The sequence below is a fragment of the Paroedura picta genome, chromosome 6 (assembly GCF_049243985.1).
Source record: "Paroedura picta isolate Pp20150507F chromosome 6, Ppicta_v3.0, whole genome shotgun sequence".
In the NCBI taxonomy this organism is placed as follows: domain Eukaryota; kingdom Metazoa; phylum Chordata; class Lepidosauria; order Squamata; family Gekkonidae; genus Paroedura; species Paroedura picta.
In genome coordinates this window covers 124,185,292-124,206,173 of record NC_135374.1, presented here as the reverse complement: position 1 = coordinate 124,206,173, position 20,882 = coordinate 124,185,292, and the positions used below count along the sequence as shown (strand labels likewise).

General features: G+C 49.2%; 1 protein-coding gene and 1 long non-coding RNA gene across 4 annotated transcripts in view; one reads left to right on the top strand and one right to left on the bottom strand.

Annotated features, from left to right (window-relative positions):
* Positions 1-6,699, bottom strand: part of OLFM4 (olfactomedin 4) — a 32,557-nt gene extending 25,858 nt beyond the window's left edge. The window contains exon 1 of one of the 2 annotated variants that reach the window (XM_077344121.1): positions 6,620-6,699. In XM_077344121.1, the coding sequence (XP_077200236.1) occupies positions 6,620-6,694 (75 nt within the window). In that variant the 5' untranslated portion in view covers positions 6,695-6,699. Of the gene's footprint in view, positions 1-1,535; positions 1,794-6,619 lie in introns of those variants that run through there. The other variant, XM_077344120.1, reaches the window with a different exon arrangement.
* The window catches only part of LOC143840499 (uncharacterized), a 28,532-nt gene extending 7,873 nt beyond the window's left edge, over positions 1-20,659 (top strand). Inside the window, exons 1-3 of one of the 2 annotated variants that reach the window (XR_013232225.1) lie at positions 19,982-20,181; positions 20,301-20,420; positions 20,552-20,659. This is a non-coding gene — a long non-coding RNA (uncharacterized LOC143840499). Of the gene's footprint in view, positions 1-19,981; positions 20,182-20,300 lie in introns of those variants that run through there. The other variant, XR_013232226.1, reaches the window with a different exon arrangement.
* The last annotated feature ends 223 nt before the right edge of the window (positions 20,660-20,882 follow it).

Here is a 20,882-nt window from a genome sequence, read left to right as displayed (position 1 = left end):
ACTCACTCTCATTCTTTCCTCGAAGGGCAGACTTCCCGGGAACCTTTGTCTGCAGTCCAGGTGGCAGATGATGCTCCTTTCTAGGGAGGAGCCACCCCACCGGGTTCAGAGGTGGGGAAGAAAAGGAGCGGGGAATTGACTTAGGACTTGCTCCGCAGCCTTCTGTGGGCCTTTGTAATGATGGCTAACCCAGCTGTTGGTCGGAGTGGTAATGTTATGCAATGTTAGCATCTGAAGCCTCCAGGGAGGAGAGCTGCACACTTGTAATAAACACCTTCCTTAGGTAAATTAGTCCTCCCTTCCCTGTGCAGTAGAAGGCTGCCTGGAGAATCCACAGAGCCCAGGGCACCTTTACGGGGAGGGACTCACGACCAGAGCTCAGCCCGTCTGTCTTTCTCCCCAACGGGGACCTCAAACGGTTGGCATGGTTCTCCTCTCATCCTGCCTATTTTATTTCATTTCTAGACCACCCCTCCCCACAGGTGGGCTCAAGGCAGTTTACAACAATGACTCAAACATTTAAAATCATAACTCAGTAAAATGTAGTAAGATACACTTATTTCAATAGTAGAGGAGGGGGAAGAAGCCTAAGGTAGGAAAATACGGGAGAGGGGAGGAGGGAGGCCACACATACCTCTGGACCACCCTGGCAGCTCCATCAGGCCCAGGATCTCCACTGGCAGCTCATTCCACCAGGCAGGAGCCAAAGCCAAGAAGAGCCTGGCTCAGGTCGAGGCCAGCTGGATCTGTCTGGGGCCAGGGATCACCAGCAAGTTGGTATTTGCAGTGCCGTTTGGGGAACATATTGGGGGAGGCGGTCCCTCAGGTACCTGTGTGGTAGGCTAGGCTGAGAATACGCTGTTGGCCCATGGTCACCCAGTGGGCATTCATGGCAGAGTGGGAGTCCAACCTGGGTTTCCCAGATTCAACAAAACCCTAGCCAGGGCTCCAAGTGTGGCCCAGTTGCCATTGGTTGCAGCCTGGCTCCAGCCTTGTAGGCCTTGGACTAATGGTGACAAATGTGAAAGCTGCTTATACTGAGTCAGACCATTGGTCCGTCAAGGTCAGTATTGTCTACATTGACCGGCAGCCGCTCTCCAGGGTCTCAGGCAGAGATCTATGACCTGGTCACCTTCTAACTGGAGATGCTGGTGCCTGAACCTGGGACCTTCTGTGTGGCAATTAGATGTTCTGTCACTGAGCCACAGGCCCTCCCCTTGACTTGGGCCCTGCGCATACTAAGGGACTTGGGTCCATATAGACTGGTGTTTTCTCCTCCTGTCTGAGATGGTTGTCCTCTTCCACCAAGCGAGCAGCTTCAGGACGAAGGCACATTACGGGGTGAGAGAGGAAGGGGCCTCCTGCTAGCCAGCCAGGTCAGCCAAATCAGACCTGGTGATCAAGGGTGTCCCAGAAGTCGCAGGCAGATTGCCCTCACAAGCCCAACTAGACTCTCCAGACCAAGTCAAGGTCCTGACAGACTGGCCAAATGGTGGGAGGAAGTTCCCTGTCCACCATCCTGAGATCCCTCTTACCTCCGTTCCGGCCCCTGTGAGCATGGGGTCCAGGGCAACTGCATTTTGGAGGAGCAAGAGGAGCCCGGCAGCTCTAGCCAGCTTCATCTTCACTGCCTGGAAGATGCAGCAGAGAAGGGGCCGGGAGGGCCCTTTTATGAGGAGGCCCGGGGATTCCCCTGCGGGAGGGCCTTGCGCCAAGGCCAAAATTGCGCAATGGTGCCTGGCATTTCTCCCACAGGTTGATGAGCAAATCACCAGCATGCCTGAGTCTGACTCACAGGAGCCACCAAGAACAATGCGCTGTGTGTCTGGGGCTGCCAAAGGGGCCCAGTCTCTGATCAGAGGGACCTTCGAGGGCAGCCAGACTTCCCTGGCTTCGGCCCCGACCTTTCAGTTGCCCTTTTCAAGGCTGCGATTTTTTTAAGCCACTCTTCCATTTGTATAGAGAACCTAATTTAAAACACACCCTGAAGCTCCCTGTGCTCTTCTCTTCTGCACAGAACCCCATCTAGGATCAGCAGCCATTCCTGATTCTTCTTGCCACTTTCCAATCTTTCCAGAGCTGCTCATAATCTGTAAAGAAACATGTGGAAAGAAGGTTCCTGTTTCCTGTTAAACAGGGGTGGGTGCCTGAAAGCTGTCAATCACGGCTGTCTTCGGCTTCTGAGGCCGTGCAGAAGCCAGAAGTGAAGGAAGAGAGGCCGGGGATTGTCAATAAGCAGTGGTGTGGTTTGGCTGTCCTCATGTGGTGCCATGAATCTGGTCAGGGCAACAGACGGGGCCTGAGAGAGCCGGCTCCCCAAGCCCTCCCACCAAGCTCCATCAGTATGTCCTGGCTGTTCCTATAGACCAGGCGCCTCTTCTCTGCTCCTTCTGGAGCTTCCAGTTCTGGCTTGGGAAATTTCTGGATATTTGGGGGAAGCAGAATTTGGGAAGAGGGGGAGCCGAGTTGGGATATGAGGTCATCAAGTCTACCTTCTGAACAGGGCTGCCGAGCTCCAGACAGGAGATGCCCTGGAATTATGGCCAATGTCCAGAAACCAGTTCCCTTGGAGGAAAGGGCCGCTTTTGAGGGTGGGCTCTTATGGCATCACATCCTTTCCACGCCTCCTTACCAAGGCTCCTCCCTGAAATCTCCAGCAGTTTCCCAAACTGTAGCTGGCAGCTCGAAAGCTAAGGCTGCTCGGCATCTTCCGTCTTCTGTCACCTTAGAAATGAACTATGAAGAAGAGCTGGTTTCTCTACCCCATTTTTCGCTTCTCAAAGGCATCCCAGAGCGATTTACAAACACCTTTCCTTTCCTCTCCCCACAACGGATACCTTGTGGGGCTGAGAGAGCTCTGTAAGAACTGCTCTGCGAGAACAGCTTTCGGTGAACTGGGAAAACAAGGTCACCGTGATGGCTGCATGGGGAGGAGGGATGGGGGATCAAACGTGGTTCTCCAGATTAGATACTGCGGCTCTTAGCCACGACACCAAGCTGGCTCTTGAGGAGAGGGGAGGCCAAGGGAAAACGGCAGAGGGAAGAGCAGGTCACGGCATGCAGTGCTCCTGGCACCCTTCGGATATTCCAGGGCACAGAGTGGAATCCTCAGGCAGGGAAAATGGCAGGAAACTGAACTGAAACTGGGACAGGGAGAGGAACTGGAGTGAATTAACCTCTGGAACATCACGCAGCGGCTTAAATACTATAAAGTGTAGTGGAGAAGCCAAGTTTATGTGCCCAGGGGACTCATCCTGAATTCCTCTCTCCCCAGTTTAGGGAGCCCCCTCCTCTCTCTGTGTGGGTGGACTAACGAATCATGCCTTGGAACTTTAAAAAGAACGATCAGAAAGTTTACTCCAGTTGGCTATAATGCTCCCAATCCTTAACTCAGGGATTCTTGACAGGTTTCTGGACATCCCTGGAATGTGTGGGCGTTAATTCATTTGGTGGTTCTGGGTGTCCCAGCAGATGTCGGATCCCTGGCCCCAACCAAACGCTTTATAGGGCCTGCTGAATTGTATCGGGTCCAACACACCCGGATCTCCTCCTGAAGCTCATTCATCCAAGTGGGCCCAGGACTGAAAGTGTCCTAGCCGTGGTGGAGGCTAGACGTGCTTTCTTCGGGCTGGGGATCACTAGCTGATTGGAGCTGGCTGAGTCTAAAGCTCTTTCGAGGGTGTTGGCAGAGAGGCCATCCCTCAGGGACACTAGGTGATTACCTTAAAGCAGTGGTCCCCAACCTGCGGTCCGCGACCCGGTGCCGGGCCACGAAGGCCTTGGCGCCAGGCCGCAGCTTCTTCCCTCCCCTGCCCGAAGCGAGACGCTCGCCAGGCCGCGAGCAAATCGGCCGTCGAAGCAAATCGGCCGTTGATTAGCTTTGGCGGCCGATTTGCTGGCGGCCCGGAGGGGCCGGGAGGCGAAGCCACGGCCGCCGGCATGGCGGCGGCGCAAACACGCGTGTGCGGACTGCCGCGCACGCGTGTTTGCGCCCCTACCGGGCACAAACGCGCGTGCGCAGCAGTCCGCACATGCGCGTTTGCACTGGGGCTGACGCGCGTGAGCGGGCCCCTGGGCCGCCCTCTCCCCACTCACCGGAGCAGCGGTCTGTGGCAGCCGAAAGGTTGCGGACCGCTGCCTTAAAGGTAATCACTGACTCAGAATTCAGCTGGAAGCCAATGGAGCTGCTGGAGCACAGGATGGATATTTATTTATTTATTATATTTATATACCACCCTCCCTGAAGGCTCAGAGCCCTCTAAGATGTTCTTGTGAGGACCCCGGTTGGCACATTCTGGACCAGTTGCAATTTCTGGAGCAGGGATACAGGTAGGCCTGCATAGCGTGAGTTACAGAAATCTAATCTAGAGGTGACCGCTGCATGCATGGATCCCTGTGGCCACGTAGGGTACTAGTAGCTTAGCTTGGCATCAATAGAAAAATGCCAGCTGTGCTACTCATGTGACCCTGCACCTCTATGGAGAGGGAGATGTCGAAAATCATGCCCAGATTCCTGGCAGAGTGTGGAATAGACAGTTTCCCCCCATCCAGGCTGGGCAACTGAGCTTCCTTGCTTGGGCTCTTCCTCCGCTGCCACAGGGCCTCCGTCTTTGAAGGGTTCAGTTTTTGAATTTTGAACTATAATGAAAATGCTACTTTGAATTAAAGAAAACATTATAAGCCGTTACACATTGAATCTTTCTTTGCCTATTGAGAGGGCAAATTATTTTTGATTATTTCCTGGAGCAGTGCCCCTTATCCTTTCACCACTCGTTTTGAGGAGACATGAGGAACAGGGATCTAATGGGCATGTGGTTGGCCTCACCCTGTCCACTTCAGTCAGCATGAGCCATCTGAAGCCATCAAATATCATACCACCGTCCTATATGGCTCAAGACAGCGGTCAACAAACCATTTACATCAAAACAATTAAAAGCCTTAAAACTATTCGGCAATTTTCAATACATGTGTCAGAGGACCTTCTCCATGGGGGGTGTGGCCCATTTGATCCCTGGCCCCAACCAATGAAGGCCACGTGGAACTGGAAATGCTCTGTCCAAAGGCGGCCGGGGGGGGGGGTCTCTAGTTCCCTTTCTGGGTCAATAGTTGGACAAAGGTCATGGCGGAGGATCGAGATTTTAGCCGCAAAATAGCTTGCAGATGCCTCACAGTTGATCTCCCATTGACTATTATTGTGTGGCCCTTCTTCCAGGGCGGTAAGTGACCTAACTACCCTAAACACTTGTTCCGGACATGAGCTCACGGATGTGCTAGAAACAGAATGACATTCGCATTTTACTGTTTCCATCTCAGAGGCTTTCACAGGTGTCCTGTAAGATGTTCTAAATTCTTCCTCCAGGCTCACTCCAGCCATCTCAGCTCCTGCTTTCTTTCATGGTGCTCCTCTGCGTACCAGGGGGCCTACTTGGGTGGGAGCAGAGAGGGCGTCGGGGAGCGATCTTGGTGGTGGCGGCCATTATTGCCTCTGCCCCGCAGGGCATGACTGATGAAGGACAGGGCAACTGTTTCTCCCTCCCTGGCCCAGGTCTCCATCCTACATGCAGGCTTGCAGGGCAGAGGCTTTGTTGTTGCTGTTGCTCAACATCCCTACGGAACCAGGTTCTTCACGTTATCCTCCTCCCTGGCAACACAGGGGATGGGACAGAGATTAGAAGAGGATCGAGCATATTCATAGCTCATGCCCCTTCTTTGGACCAATCTCCCTTCCCCCTATTATTTGGACCACTGAGATCCTTGGGCTCTCCTCTTGCATCTCCCCCTCTCTGCCCTCCTGTACTTTCTATTCCCATTCCTTTCCGCTTATTCTGTCTCCCCTCACTGCTATCCCCCTCCATGTTCTCCCAGTTGGCCCTTCAATCTTTGGTTGGGTATATGACCATATATGGGCCTGGTGGGCCTAGAGGGGGTGGGAAGGGAGGGGCCCCCTGCGGGGCATGTCCACAGCTCTGCTTCCCAGCCATATTCAGCAGGATTGAGCCACTTCTTGGGTTTCTCGAAGCCGGAAGGATGTTTCAGGGATTTCCCAACGGTAAAGAAGTCGAGGAAGGCTGCCTTATTTAGACAAACAGCATGGAGATCCAGGTCACAAATGTCACTTGACCGGCATCTTACCCGTTTCGCCAGGTATCCCATTGACACCCGACTGAGCCACCTGGTCCATGCAACACTGACCTCCAGACTTTTGTAACTTGCTCTATGCAGGGCTGCCCCTGAAACTGCTCCAGAAATTAATCACTAAGAAATCTTTTGTATGTAAATCCTGTATTGACTGTCTTTAAAATCTATTCTTACCCACCCTGAGGCAATTAGAGAAGGTGGGATATAAAAATAAAATTGATTGATTGATTCCTCTGTGAACTCTTTGGTGGTCTTGCTTTTGTTTTGTACAGTGTTTCTATAAATAGTTGTTTGCATATTGCAGTTCGTCTTGCATATTTCATAGAAAGAGGTTGGAATAGATTTTGGTTGTTGTTGTTGTTGTTGTTGTTGTTGTTAGGTGCGAAGTCGTGTCCGACCCATCGCGACCCCATGGACAATGATCCTCCAGGCCTTCCTGTCCTCTACCATTCCCCCAGAGTCCATTTAAGTTTGCACCTACTGCTTCAGGGACTCCATCCAGCCACCTCATTCTCTGTCGTCCCCTTCTTCTTTTGCCCTCGATCGCTCCCAGCATCAGGCTCTTCTCCAGGGAGTCCCTCCTTCTCATGAGGTATTGGAGTTAGTGAACACCATAAACAACAAACAACAATACTATTAATGCACCCATTGAAATCCCTTGGAAGCACCACTTAAACTGAAGGGGGGAACAAAGGAATTCTGAGTGATGGTCACAGGCCAGGAATTTTTGGAGAATAGAGGGGAACAAAATCATGTGTAAGATATCAATGCATTTATTTACTTATTCATTTATTTATTTTATTCCATTCATTTCATATTTGCCTTTCTCCCCAAGAGGTACCCGAAGTGACTTAACACCATTATCTTCTCCTCCATTTTAGAATCATAGAATCATAGAATCATAGAGTTGGAAGGGGCCATACAGGCCATCTAGTCCAACCCCCTGCTCAATGCAGGATTAGCCCTAAGCATCCTAAAGCATCCAAGAAAAGTGTGTATCCAACCTTTGCTTGAAGACTTCCAGTGAGGGGGAGCTCACCACCTCCTTAGGCAGCCTATTCCACTGCTGAACTACTCTGACTGTGAAAAACTTTTTCCTGATATCTAGCCTATATCGTTGTACTTGTAGTTTAAACCCATTACTGCGTGTCCTCTCCTCTGCAGCCAACAGAAACAGCATCCTGCCCTCCTCCAAGTGACAACCTTTCAAATACTTAAAGAGGGCTATCATGTCCCCTCTCAACCTCCTTTTTTCCAGGCTGAACATTCCCAAGTCCCTCAACCTATCTTCATAGGCCTTGGTCCCTTGGCCCCAGATCATTTTCGTCGCTCTCCTCTGTACCCTTTTAATTTTATCGACGTCCTTCTTGAAGTGAGGCCTCCAGAACTGCACACAGTACTCCAGGTGTGGTCTGACCAGTGCCATATACAATGGGACTATGACATCTTGTGATTTTGATGTGATGCCCCTGTTGATACAGCCCAAAATGGCATTTGCCTTTTTTACCGCTGCATCACACTGCCTGCTCATGTTTAGTTTACAGTCCACAAGTACCCCAAGGTCTCGTTCACACACAGTGCTACCTAGAAGCGTATCCCCCATCCAGTAGGCATGCTATTTTACCCTCACAACGGTTCTGCAAGGTAGGTCAGGCTGAGAAAGTGTGACTGGACCCAGGTCACCCAACGCGTTCCCATGGCATGAGTGGGGATTTGAACCTGGGCCATACGGATACCAGCTGGACCACTACGGCACACTTGCACTGCCCAGCAGTTTCCACTTCCTCATTTGCACAAGGGGTTGTGTGTTCTTCTGCAAGACCTCCCAGTATTGCTCTTCGAAGAGCACTGAAGTTAGGACATCAACACCCCAATTGCTTTGGGAAAATTCAGAGCCTGATGCAACGCGGACATTATGGTGCAAGACATACAAGATCTTTAATTGCATGAACTTCGCATAAATATTGTCGGGCCCCAACCAATGTAAAAACCTGGCCTCGTTTTTCCCATTAGAGAACTCTAAGCCCTGTGACCTTAGGTCAGTCAACATCTTAATTGCATTCTACCCAGGAATATTTATTTGATCCTGTGATACCGCAGTGTTTGCACATGTGTGTTTTTCCCTCCCTTCAAATATTTTTTGCACAAAAGACAAAGAACATCCATTGTGCTGTAGTGGGAGTCCAATGACGTGATGCGTGGACTTGCCAAGGACTTTTTTACTACACTGATTAAATTTCTGAAGCTAATCAACCCTGTTTCTTTGATGGCAGGATCAGCAGGTTGTGAAACAGGGAAACTTCACCCGATTTCTCAACATGTGGCAGAAATTACTTACTTACTTCCTCCTTTGTACTGCTGTCACCCAAATAGTGGACATTTTGTAACATGTAATGCAAAGACTAGCATTGTGAAAGCAGTGTACATTTTAAGAAACGGATGGATCGTTATTCTCAACAGGCTGCACAGGTATCCTTGGAACTAATTCCTATTGATATCAGTGGTCTTGGAACTTAGGAGGAGAAATCGGTACAAGTGGAGACCCACAAGGAACTTGTGGGGCTGGGTGGCAGGATGTTGGAAGGCAGCAAGGAGCTTCCTCAATGCAGCAATGGGGCTGAGCTGTGCATTGTGCATGGATGGAGTGGGTAGCTTCTTGGCCCTGACCATGCACAGTTCAACCGTTCTGAAATTAAATCCCCTAATGTATTTTTTCAATATTTTAAGATTTTCCTGAAAATCTGAGGAGCCCCCCCATCCAGGTTTGCATGGAAATCTGTGTTGTAGAAGAAGAAGAGTTGGTTCTTATATGCCACTTTTCTCTACTTGAAGGAGTCTCAAAGTGGTTTGAGAAAGACAAAAACACTGCAGGAGCTCTAAGAAGCCTATTTGGATGAACACAGAATGTCAAGAGGAACTAAGAAAGAAAAGGGAAATGTTCAGGAAATGGAGGGAAGGACAGAGCTCTAAAGAAGAGTACCTACAGGTTACTAGGCACTGTAGATCAATCATCAGAAAGGCCAAAGCTGAGACTGAGCTAAGATTGGCCAGGGAAGCCCACTGTAACAAGAAAAGATTTTTCAGTTATTTGAGGAGCAAACGTAAAGTAAAGGAGGCAATAGGCCCACTGTTGGGTGCGGATGGACAAACTCTAACTGAGGATGCAGAGAAAGCAGAAAGGCTCAGCGCCTATTTTACATCTGATTTTTCCCACAGGTCAAAGGGTTTAGGCACATCTAGAGACAGCAGTAGCCAAGGGATAGTGTCTGGGTGGCAGGTTGACATGGACAGAGAGGTTGTCGAGAGGCATTTAGCTGCACTAAAGGTAAAGGTAAAGGTATCCCCTGTGCAAGCACCGAGTCAAGTCTGACCCTTGGGGTGACGCCCTCTAGCCTTTTCATGGCAGACTCAATACAGGGTGGTTTGCCAGTGCCTTCCCCAGTCATTACCGTTTACCCCCCAGCAAGCTGCACTGGATGAGTTCAAATCCCCTGGGCCGGATGAAATGCACCCGAGAATGCTCAAAGAACTTTCCAGAGAACTTGCACAACCCTTGTCCATCATCTTCGGGACCCCTTTAAGGACTGGAGATGTCCCGGAGGACTGGAAGAGAGCAAACGTATTCCAATCTTCAAAAAAGGGAGGAAGGATGATCCGGGAAACTACAGACCAGTGAGTCTGACCTCTGTTGTGGGTAAGATAATGGAGCAGATATTAAAGGGAGCAATCTGCAAACATCTGGAGGACAATTTGGTGATCCAAGGAAGTCAGTATGGATTTGTCTCCAACAGGTCCTGTCAGACCAACCTGGGCAGAGTCTAAACTTACTTTCTTTATTCCATTCTCAATCCTGTTGAATTCAGATCGCTTTGAACTCAGGTCTTCCTCTCCCCCCCCCCATTGAAATAGGAAAGTGGTTAGGGTAGTTCAGAAGGGGGGGAACCAAGCCTCTTTCTTTCTTTTCTTGAAGTGGGGGGGAGGAGCCAAGCAGGGAGCCTCTTTCTTTTCTTGGAGGGGGGGTGGAGAGGATTGAAAAAGGCAGAGAAGGGAGAAAAAATCCAGGACCGACAGAAGTTGAGAGAAATTAGGGGCTTTTCCTTTAAGGCAACCTTGTTACATGACCAGGTGTGGCCTATCAGAGGTTCTCTACCATGGAGCTTGGTTTTCCAATCTGGATATTGAGCATTAAAAGCACTCTAAGATATCGCACAATAAAGGTAGGGTCATTCCAGATCAATCCTTCTTGCTGCAGAAGGAAAATTTAAATTGCCCAAAATCCAAACGGAAATCACATTCTGTGTAGAGGGCAGGGACTGAATCGATCTGAGGGAATAAAAGCTCCGTGCAGTTTATACCCTGGTTTCCTTCTTTGACCAAGTAACAGGTTTGCTGGATCGTGGAAATTTGGTTGATGTCATTTACTTGGATTTTAGTGAAGCTTTTGATAACGTTCCCCATGATGTTCTGATGGATAAATTGAAGGATTGCAATCTGGATTTTCAGATAGTTAGGTGGATAAAGAATTGGTTAGAGAACTGCACTCAAAGAGTTGTTGTCCAAATTTGGTGATATCTGCAGATTTAATGAGGATTCCCTCCACCCCCTCATCCAGATAATTGATTAAAATATTGAAAAGTACTGGACCCTGTACTGAGCCCTGTGGCACCTACTGCTCATCTCTCTCCAATCTGATGAAATACCATTGAGAAGTACTCTTTGGGTGTTCTAGCCCAGGGGTAGTCAACTTGTGGTCCTCCAGATGTTCATTTGCTGGCAGGGGCTCATGGGAATTGTAGTCTATGGACATCTGGAGGACCACAGGTTGACTACCCCTGTTCTAGCCAATTCTCTATCCATGTAACCATCTGAAAATCCAGTCTGCAGTCCTTCAGATTACCCATCAGTACATCATGGGGAACCTTGTCAAAAGCCTTCCTGAAATCCAGGTAAACAACATCCACTGAGTATCCATGCTATAGTAAGCACATCACTTGGTCCAAGAAAGAAACCAGGTTGGTCTGGCAGAACCTGTTGGAGACAAATCCATGCTGACTTCCCCGGATCAACAAATTGTCCTTCAGATGATTGCAAATCTCCCTCTTTAAAATTTGCTCCATTATCTTCCCTGAAATTGATGTCAGGCTCACTGGCTTTGAACTTTGTCTGCTTTGAACTTTGCTCCTGCTAATTTATACCATTTTCTCCACACAGAAATGGTACCCCATTTTATTAGCACGTATGAGGCTGTTCAAAAAGAGAAAGATGGTTGTGGCAAACTCATGAGACCTCTACAACAGAACTTGGAGTGGAAGTCGTGGGCCATCATGAACGCCGTGGAGCGCTCTTTGCATAATAGCCATTATTTGATTCATTATTGACATCACAATGGAGTAATCTCTACAGCTGCCTCTTGATTATTATAATACGAAGTGTGAACATATGAAAATCAGATTCCTTTTTACTTGGAAAATACATGAATATTTATCACAGCTGCTATTTAAAGAACAGCTTAGGCAACACCTCCAGAGAGGTTATGATGTAGATAGGTAGGGGACAGACACACAGACCCTTTCCACAATCAACTAAAATTCCAATTCAGCATTCCTAAAGTTTTACCCCCAAATCCCTGTTTGACCCACGATTAGTGAATCTTCAGAATCCATGATTTCAACACACACCCTCCCCTGGAAACTAATTCACAGTTATTCAGTGAGGGAGCTTGCCACGTGCTATTTGCAATGGAAGCAAAGGTAAAATACTTGCTGGGCAACCTTTGTCCAGTCACTCACTTTCAGCCTCCCCTACCTCATGGCATTGCTATCATGAAGACAAAATGGGAGGAAAGGAGATTGGCGTAAGCTACTGTTATACGTCGGCCAGCTCCCACAGAGCAAAGTGACACAGAAAACTCTGTCATGACAGAGACACTGTAGGAGGAGACAATCTCTGTAGGCATTACAGAGACTTAGTGGAATTATTTCCGTTACTGGAATACAGTGGTGGATGGATATGAATTGTTTTTAAAAAGAGAGAAAAGGTTGAAGAGGAAGTAGAGTGGCGCTGTAGGTGAGGACAACGCATGCCTGTCAAGAAATACTAGAGGAGAAGAGTGACACTTTGTTGGAAAGTATCTGGGTGAAGATCAGGGTGGGAGAAGCAGAGTATAGTGCTTGGCATCTGCTACAAACAGCCTGACCAGGGTGAGGATGTGAATGCTGCCCTCCTTGAGCAGCCTGATGGAATATCAAGGTAATTATGGATACCTTGTCATTATGGATGACTCAATTTCCCTGACGTGTGCTGGGAAACTAACTCTGCTAAGTCTCCTGAGTCGGGCAAATTTCTGACCTGCCTGGCTGACAATTTCATACTCTACTTAATACTGACCAATAGGCAACAGCTGGTGGATGGGGTGAAGGGGGTGACGACCCTGGGGGGAGTGACCATGTCCTCCTAGAACTTGTTTTGAGAAGGAGGGCCAAGGAAGTTCCTAAGACTTCTATGTTAGACTTTCATAGGGTGAACATTAATAAACTCAGAGATGGGGTGCGAGTCATGCTGTGGAGCAGAATGCTAGAAGAGAAAGGAGTAAGAGGTGTGTGGACTCCTTAAACAAGATGACTCTATGATTCTAAGAGCTATTTCATGCTCAAGCCATGATTATTCCAGCAGGACAGAAACATGGTAGGAGATCAAAGCAGCCTATTTGGGTGAACAGAGAACTTCAGGAGGAGCTAAGAAAGGAAAAGGAAATGTTCAAGAAATGGAGGGAAGGACAGACATCTAAGGAAGAGTATATGCAGCCTACAAGACACTGTAGGTCAGCCATCAGAGAGGCCAACACTGGGAGTGAGCTGAGAGTGGCCAGGGAAGCCCACTATGACAGGAAAGTATTTTTCTGATGTGAGGAGCAAATGTAAAGTAAATGAGGCAATAGCCCCAGTGTTGGATGAAGATGGATAGACTCTGACAAAGAACAGAGAGAAAGCAGAATGGATCAATACCTATTTTGCCTGTTTTTTCCCAGAATATGGAAAAAGTAGTAGGCAAGATCTGGGTGGCAGGTTAACATAGACAGAGAGGTCGTCGATAGGCACCTGGCTGCAGTGGATGAGTTCAAATCCCCTGGGCTGGATGGTATGCACACAAGAGTGCTCAAAGAACTTTAAGAAGAGGCCGTGGAAACTTTGTCCATCATCTTTAGGAACTCTTACAAGACTGGAGATGTGCTTTGAACACTGGAGGAGAGTGAATGTTATCCCAATTTTTTAAAAGGGGAGCAGAGATGACCCAGGAAACTACAGCCCAGTGAGCTGACCTCAGTTGAAGGAAAGATCATGGAGCAGATTTTAAAGGAGGTGATCTGCAAATATCTGAAAGACAATTTGTTCCTCTGGGTAAGTCAGGATGGTTGTGTCTCCATCAGATCCAGTCAGACCAACCTGGTTTCCTTCTTTGACCGACGGGAATCTCAATTGACGTTGGTGGTTTTAAATAAGGCTTTTTACAAGGTTCCCCCATGATGGATAAACTGGAACACTGCAGATTGGATTTTCAGATATGGAACTGGTTAGAAAACTACACTCAAATAGTGGTTATCAATGGTATTTCATCGACGTGGAGGAAGGTGAGAAGTGGGGAGTCACAGAGGTCAGTACTGGGTCCGGTACTTTTCATCATTTTAATCAGTTATCTGGACAAGGGAGTGGAGGGACTTCTCATTAAATTTGAAGATGATGCCAGATTGGGATTTTGTGTTGGTCTGAAGTAGCACAACAAAATTTGAGTCCAATAGCACTGAACTGGATGAGTAGCGAACACCTGGAAGATAGAGATAGAGTTCAACGAGATGTGAACATGCTGGAGAAGAGGACCAATGAGAACAAGACGTAATTCAATAAGGATAAATGCAGAGTTCCACATCTGGATCACAAAAATGAGAAGCAGCATACTGGATGGGAGACACTTCTGGGTAGCAGTGTGGGTGAACGAGATCTTCAGGTACTTGTGGACTGTAGAAACTTAATATGAGCAGACAGTGTGATGTGGCAGTAAAGACAGCAAATACAGTCAACAGAGCAGCACATTAAAATTGCAAGATGTTACCGCATTGGTCAGACCGCACTTGGAATACTCCAAAAAGGATGTGGACAAAACTGAGAGGGTTCAGAGGGGAGTGATGAGAATGATCTGGGGCCTGGGGACCAAGTCCTGAGAGGAAAGGCAGAGGGACTTGGCAATCTTCACAGCCTAGAGAACAGGAGGTTGATAAATAAAATAAATAAATATATTGCTGTCTTTAATTATTTGAAAAGTTGTCACTTAGAAGAGGGGCAGGGAATGGTTCCTGTTGCAGGCCACTTTGCCTGCATTGCATAGGAAGTGATGTCATCACACCAGCACCTTCAGGGTGATGCTATGGTATCTGGCAAAACTCTATAGTAGAAGTTAGTTTTACCAGAGAGTTTTTGTCCAAATACCAGAGAGTCGCCTGGAAGTCATCGGCATGATGATGTCACTTCCTACGTGACACTAGTAACGTGGCCTGGTACGTTTCTTCCATCCCCCGCTGGTTGCTATGAGGGACCTGGCTGGCAATCTTTCCAGCAAAAGGGAGATCAAAGGTCCGAGCAGGAAGAGAAAGAGATGCTTGAGATTTTGAAAGAAGAGAAAAATAGAGCAGGCAGGCAGCACTGCAAATCAGCTCCTCACATTGGGATATATCTATGCCTATTTTAGGGGACAGATTAATCTGGGTAAGCCATAAACCGAAAGCGCTTTCAGCTTTAAAGTGCTGAACTAATGGAAAAATAGGAATAACGGAGGGGGGTTTAGAGTTCAGGCCAGGGTTAAACATCTCTGTCAGCCAGGCAGCCTCCATGGACATGGACAGAATTTCTCATCCAAGGCAATGACTGGATCTTAGGGCGAAATTAAAAGATACACCTACGGGGATATTTGGTCAACGGAGCTGAGCTCTGTCCAGTCACAGAAGCGCAATCTTGAGTGCGGTAAATACATCTTCCGATTAGTATATTGTAAAAAATAAATAAAAATAAAAAGGTAAACTTACATTTATTCAAGTAGCTCCAGCTCATGTTCAGGCTGTGGTTAAAAGGAGAGAGAGGAGCCTAATTTTTTTAAAAGAACTTTCCCTATTGCAAATGGCCATCTCTTCTGAAATCATGGGGGTGGGAGGATGAGGGCGTTGTTTGTACAGGACACACCTGCAGATAGAGGTGCCTCCATTGGAAGGCCATGTTGGGAGAGGCGGTAATGGGTTTAAACTACAAGTACAACGATATAGGCTAGATATCAGGGGAAAAAATTTCATAGAGTAGTTCAGCAGTGGAATAGGCTGCCTAAGGAGGTGGGGAGCTCCCCCTCACTGGCAGTCTTCAAGCAAAGGTTGGATACACACTTTTCTTGGATGCTTTAGGATGCTTAGGGCTGATCCTGCGTTGAGGAGGGGGTTGGACTAGATGGCCTGTATGGCCCCTTCCAACTCCAGGATTCTAGGCATTCCCCCATTCTAGGGGGTGACACCTTTATATATTTAGAGCAGAGGTAGGCAAACGGTGGCCCTCCAGAGGGAGGCCACTGTTTGACTGCCCCTGACTTAGAGTGATGTAGCATCCCATCCCATTCCGTCCCGTCCCATCCCTCCATCACTGTCCAGGCATGTCATGTCACTTGTTCCAATAACAGCTTTGTATGAAGGGGAAAAGAGGAAGGTAAATCTCTGGAAGTTTGAAAAACCTTGAACCCAGGTACTCCGATGGATCTCAGCCTAACGGATGATGACCTGAATGGCAACAAGGGCCAATGAGCAGGTGCAGGCTCCTCACTGACTGGCTGGGATGGCTAACCTCCAGGCAGTGGCCATACAGCTATTGGGATTACCACTGAACTCTAGAGAACAGAGATCAGTTCCCCTGGATAAAATGGCGGCTTTGGAAAATGGACTCGGTGGTATTCTTGCCTATGGATGACATGCCCCTCTCCAACTCAAGCTCTCCTCAGGCTGGTATTTTCCAGCCTGGAGCTGGCAGCCCTGTCAGAGAGTATCAGAGGTATCAAGCAAGACCTATTCCCAAATATTATTTTTTTTAATTTGGGTGCTGTGTTAAGACTAGACTAGAGGTTAAGCCCACTGTAGGCTAAATACAGTGGGTGCTAGCAGCCTCTCCCCCCGCCCCCCTCTCGGCCGTGTTCCCGGCTTCACCTGTTGAACTGCTGGCCAAAGAGAAGGAGCCCTGCAGGAAGGAGGAGGAGCTGTGCAAGGGACTGTGCTTGGGAACACGCAGCAGGCGGCTTTGCAAAAGCAGAAGGCTCCCATGGGGCACGCAACCGACCCACCCCCGGCCCCCAAACAACATGGGCGTGTGCTGCCTGCCCCCATTCCCTCCTGCATGCAGCTTGCCGGGGTGCAATGCATGCTGGGGCTTGTAGTCCCGCCGCTGCCATTGGAGCCCAGCAGGTGACTTGCGGAGCCAGGAGAAAAAGCCTTCGGCCAGGCTGCATCCCAGGCTTCAGGGAAGGCAAAGGAGGCTGTGCTCTTTTACCCTTCCGGAAGCCTTGGCCCACCACCCCCCATTCCCGCCAATGCCTCCTCCCTCCCCCCCTCCCCCGCAAGTCAGCGGCTTTGGCGTGGGCCTGCACAAAACCTCCCCCGAATGCAAAGCCTCCCACGGCCGCCTCCTCCTTACCTGCGTGTCCGGCGGGGTGTGTGGATCGCCTTCCGACTCCGGGGCCAATCGGGAGGCATGCTGTGCACTCCTCCCAATTGGCTCCTTGGCCCCAGACTGACAGGGCCAAGGGCCGCCGTTCCCCATCCCGGACTGGGCCCACCCCGACCCCCCCCCTTAGTCTTTTATTATTATTATCGCTCTGCGGTTACAAATTTCAACTTAGATATGCTTAGATGTTTTAATGTTTTTATGTTTGTGGCCTTATGGACCCTCCTTTGGTGATAAGGGGTCATAAAACTGTCTTAAATAAATAGTTGATTCAAAGGAAGAATTTTGATAGCTGCCGCCTCTCCCACGCCTTCTGCAATGCTATCTGCAGCAGAACTAGGGGCCATTTCGCACAGAGCTCAAAGTTGCTATTTGGTTGCTGTTAGCGAAATCGCTACTTCAACTAGCGAAATGTAACTAGCTGTGCCCGTAACGCACAGCTGCGGTTTTTGCGGAATTTAGCACTTTCACTTCTCGTCACTTTCGTAACCCACAGGCTTCCGGTTCTCCGTCTTTTCGCTACAAAGGAGGTCCCTTTTTAGCGCTTCTGGCCTCCCGTGCCCGTCAATCAAACTGCAGGCACACCTTTGACCTCGACCCTAAAGCCGGACTTGTCGGAGTTCCCTTTTTTTTAAAAAAACCCAGGAAACCCCGTAGCAACGCGTTATCGTCCGATCATTGGCGCCCTTGAAAACGTGTTTTCTATTGTTTTCTATGAACCAGAGGTTGATGCATTGATATGTTTGATTGGTTAATCCCCGCCCACAGTACACGCCCACAGGTTACCTGCTTATATGCACCTGGGCAGACACGCGGTCGGCCTCACTCTTTGTTTGCGTAGCCTACTGCCCGCAGCACAGGTTAACGTTGCAATGGAGAGGATTATTTTTCGATTGTTGGCTCAGATGCTTGCGGTGGTCCAGCGTGTCCATACCACCGTGCGGCATAGGAGGGCTGCTATCGAGGACTACCGAGAACGTATTGCCGGAGCGATGAACACCAGTACAAGACGTTCTCAACGGGCAACCATGGCGGCAAAGAAGCACTGGCAAGCTCTGGCAGAGGTCCGGTTCCCCACCCGGTTCTGGGTGGACGAAAGATCCTCTGACTGGTGGGAAAATTTTGTGTGGGCTCGCTGGGATGATGACCACTGGATTGCCAACTTTAGAATGTCTAGGGGAACATTTTTTGAACTCGTGGAGGCTCTACGTGGACGCATGGAGAGGCAAGTCACTGGCATGCGGCGCCCCGTGCCAGTGGAAAAAAGGGTGGCAGCCGCATTGTGGTACTTGGCCACCCCTCAGTACTTCCGGACAGTAGCCCAGCAATTCGGGCTCGGGGTCACAATGGTTGGCGATATCCTTAAGGAGTTCTGCCTCGCCATGGAGGCAGAATTGTTCAGCAAAGTCGTGTGCCTCGGAGACCGGCTTGGAGCGGTGAGTGTCATTCTATCCCCTTTGCCCTTTAAATTTTTTTTCTTGTTTGACAGGTCAGCAACGAAGACGCGATGCACCCCACGCTGACATGCCATGGCTTATATTCTTTTCTTTCCCTTATTCCAGAGTATGGACGGGTTTGCCAGGCTTGGATTCCCGCATTGTTTTGCGGCCGTCGATGGAAGCCACATCCCTATCCGTGCACCCGGGGGAAGCATAAAGGAGTACGGGAACAGGAAGGACTTTTGTTCTGTTCTCCTGCAAGGAACTGTGGACTTCTCCGGATGGTTTATCGATGCCGAGGTGGGGTGGAGTGGCAGGAGGCATGATGCCCTTGTTTTCAGGGAATCGAACCTCAGGAAAGCCATGGACGAAGGGGTCTTTGTTCCAGGAATCCCCACCGCCACCATTGAGGGCGTGCGTGTGCCGGCATTGGTGCTCGGGGACGGAGCCTACCCATTACGCCGCTGGCTCATGACTCCCTAAAAGCGGCCAAGGACAGACGTCCAGAGCCACTACAACCTCAGTCACTCCCGGGCAAGGAATGTAGTGGAGCGTGCCTTTGGACGTTTGAAGTCAAGGTTCCGTTGCTTGATGTCACGACTCCATGTACATATAGACAATGTGACTCCGCTGATAATCGCATGTGTCATTTTGCACAACATCTGCGAGGACAAGGGACATAACATCCCCTTCCCTGTGGATGAACCTGATCCTGTAGTCCTTGAGGACACACAAGACATCCCTGAAGCAAGGAAAAAAAGGATCTATGCGGAGGGGTGCAAGGTCCGGGACGCTATAGCCACCCACCTCTACAGAAATAGGAGGCGTCTTTGATTGTTTTTCTCTACTCTGTTGTAAAATAAAGGTTTATGTTCTTTGTTTAACCTTGTCTTGTGCGGTTTGTCTACTTAGCCAGCAAAAAAACGGGGATTCTCTGGTCCAAAAGGACTTTGACAGCCCGAAATGCTAACTCCATGCTGAAATTTACAAACACAATACGGAAGCGCTGAACGGGGAAAGTTTGGGGAGGCGGGTAGCCAGGAAGTATTGGCGACCCCTGTCAAACCGGAGGATCAATCCACTTATTTTCCAAGGAATAATTTTATTGGTGGGCAGCTTTGATACATTTGAAATTGGGGTGGTCGATCGGAGCAACGCATGTTCGTTCCCTAACCGTCATTCCGAAGATGCCGAAGCCACGGAAGGGCTCCTTCTGGCAGCGCGCCGAGGCTGAGGCACTTCTGGAGCTTGTTCTCCAATCAACAAGTGTTGGCCGCCTTATGGCCAGCACCCACTGCCACACCAAGGGTGCTTACCGGGTGTTGGCATCAAAGCTGAGGGAGAGGGGCTACGTCCGGACCTGGGAGCAGGTCCGGACAAAATTTAAGAGGGTGAAGCTGGACTTCCTCAACAGTCTAGAACAGTGGGGGGGGGGGGGTCCCGCAGCCAAGTGGGAGAATGGTCTTCCACGACCAGATGGTCAAGATATGGGAGAAGGCTGGGAAGCCCCCCCTGGAAATGAGGAGGCATATGGGTGAGTGCTGCGTTGTGTTTTACCCTTAAACATGCATGGAATGACTAGCTGCCTCTTTCCCCTACTGTCCCCAATGAAATTCGAGAAAGTATTAAGATGCTGTCAACCCCCTCTGACTTAGCCCGCCAGTACTGTAGAACCACTTTGGTTATGCACTTTGAGTCTGATTGTGGTGTGGCCATCAGCTGTGTTTGATCTTTGGTTTGTGTGCTTTTAGTTATGAATTCTCTTTTTCTTCGCCCAGCTACACAATCACCATCTAAACTTGCCAAAGTACCTGAGCGTGAGGAAGGGGAGGAAGAGGGACCTTCCACCTCAGGACAGGCTGCAGGTTAGAGTTTTATGTCTTTGAGGGAGACCCATGTGTGTGTACCCCCATGGAGCCATATGGGAGCCCGCTGTGATGCTTCCATTTGAAGTGTGATTAAATTCTTTATTTGATTTCTATAGCAGAAACTATGGAGGCAAGGCTGCGTGCCATGGAGGTCAGGGTGACTTCCTTAGAGGCTGAAGTGGCAGACCTAAAAGGGGAGATGGAGCGGCAAAGGCAGCAGAGGGAGGCGGAAGAACGTAGGTTATGTTCCCCACTGCCCAACTCTTCTCACACTGTGGCTAAGGCCACTAAATAGTGTATCCATGTAAACTCCAGGTTGGAAAATATATTTGGCACTAATGTGTACTTTTTCTCCCTCCCCACACAGTTAAGAAGAAGGAGGACGAAGACCTCTTCCGCCGCAAAGTCAGGGGGACCATGGGACGGTTGTGCAGGAGAGTGAGGGAGATGGAAGGGGCTGGGGAGGGGAGCAGTGGGACCTGAGTTTTGTTTTCTGTTTGTGTTGTGGGGTGGGGGGGGGTTGGGGGGGTTCCTAGTTACATTGCCCATTTTTCTATCCCTGTTAAACTGTTTGTTAAAATAAAATGTTGTTGTAAATTTCCTGAAAAAGACTCCAGTGTGACTCCTTAGACTCGCACACCTTTCACCCCAAACTCCTAAAACACCTTTAACCTTTAAAACACCCTCCAACCTCCAAC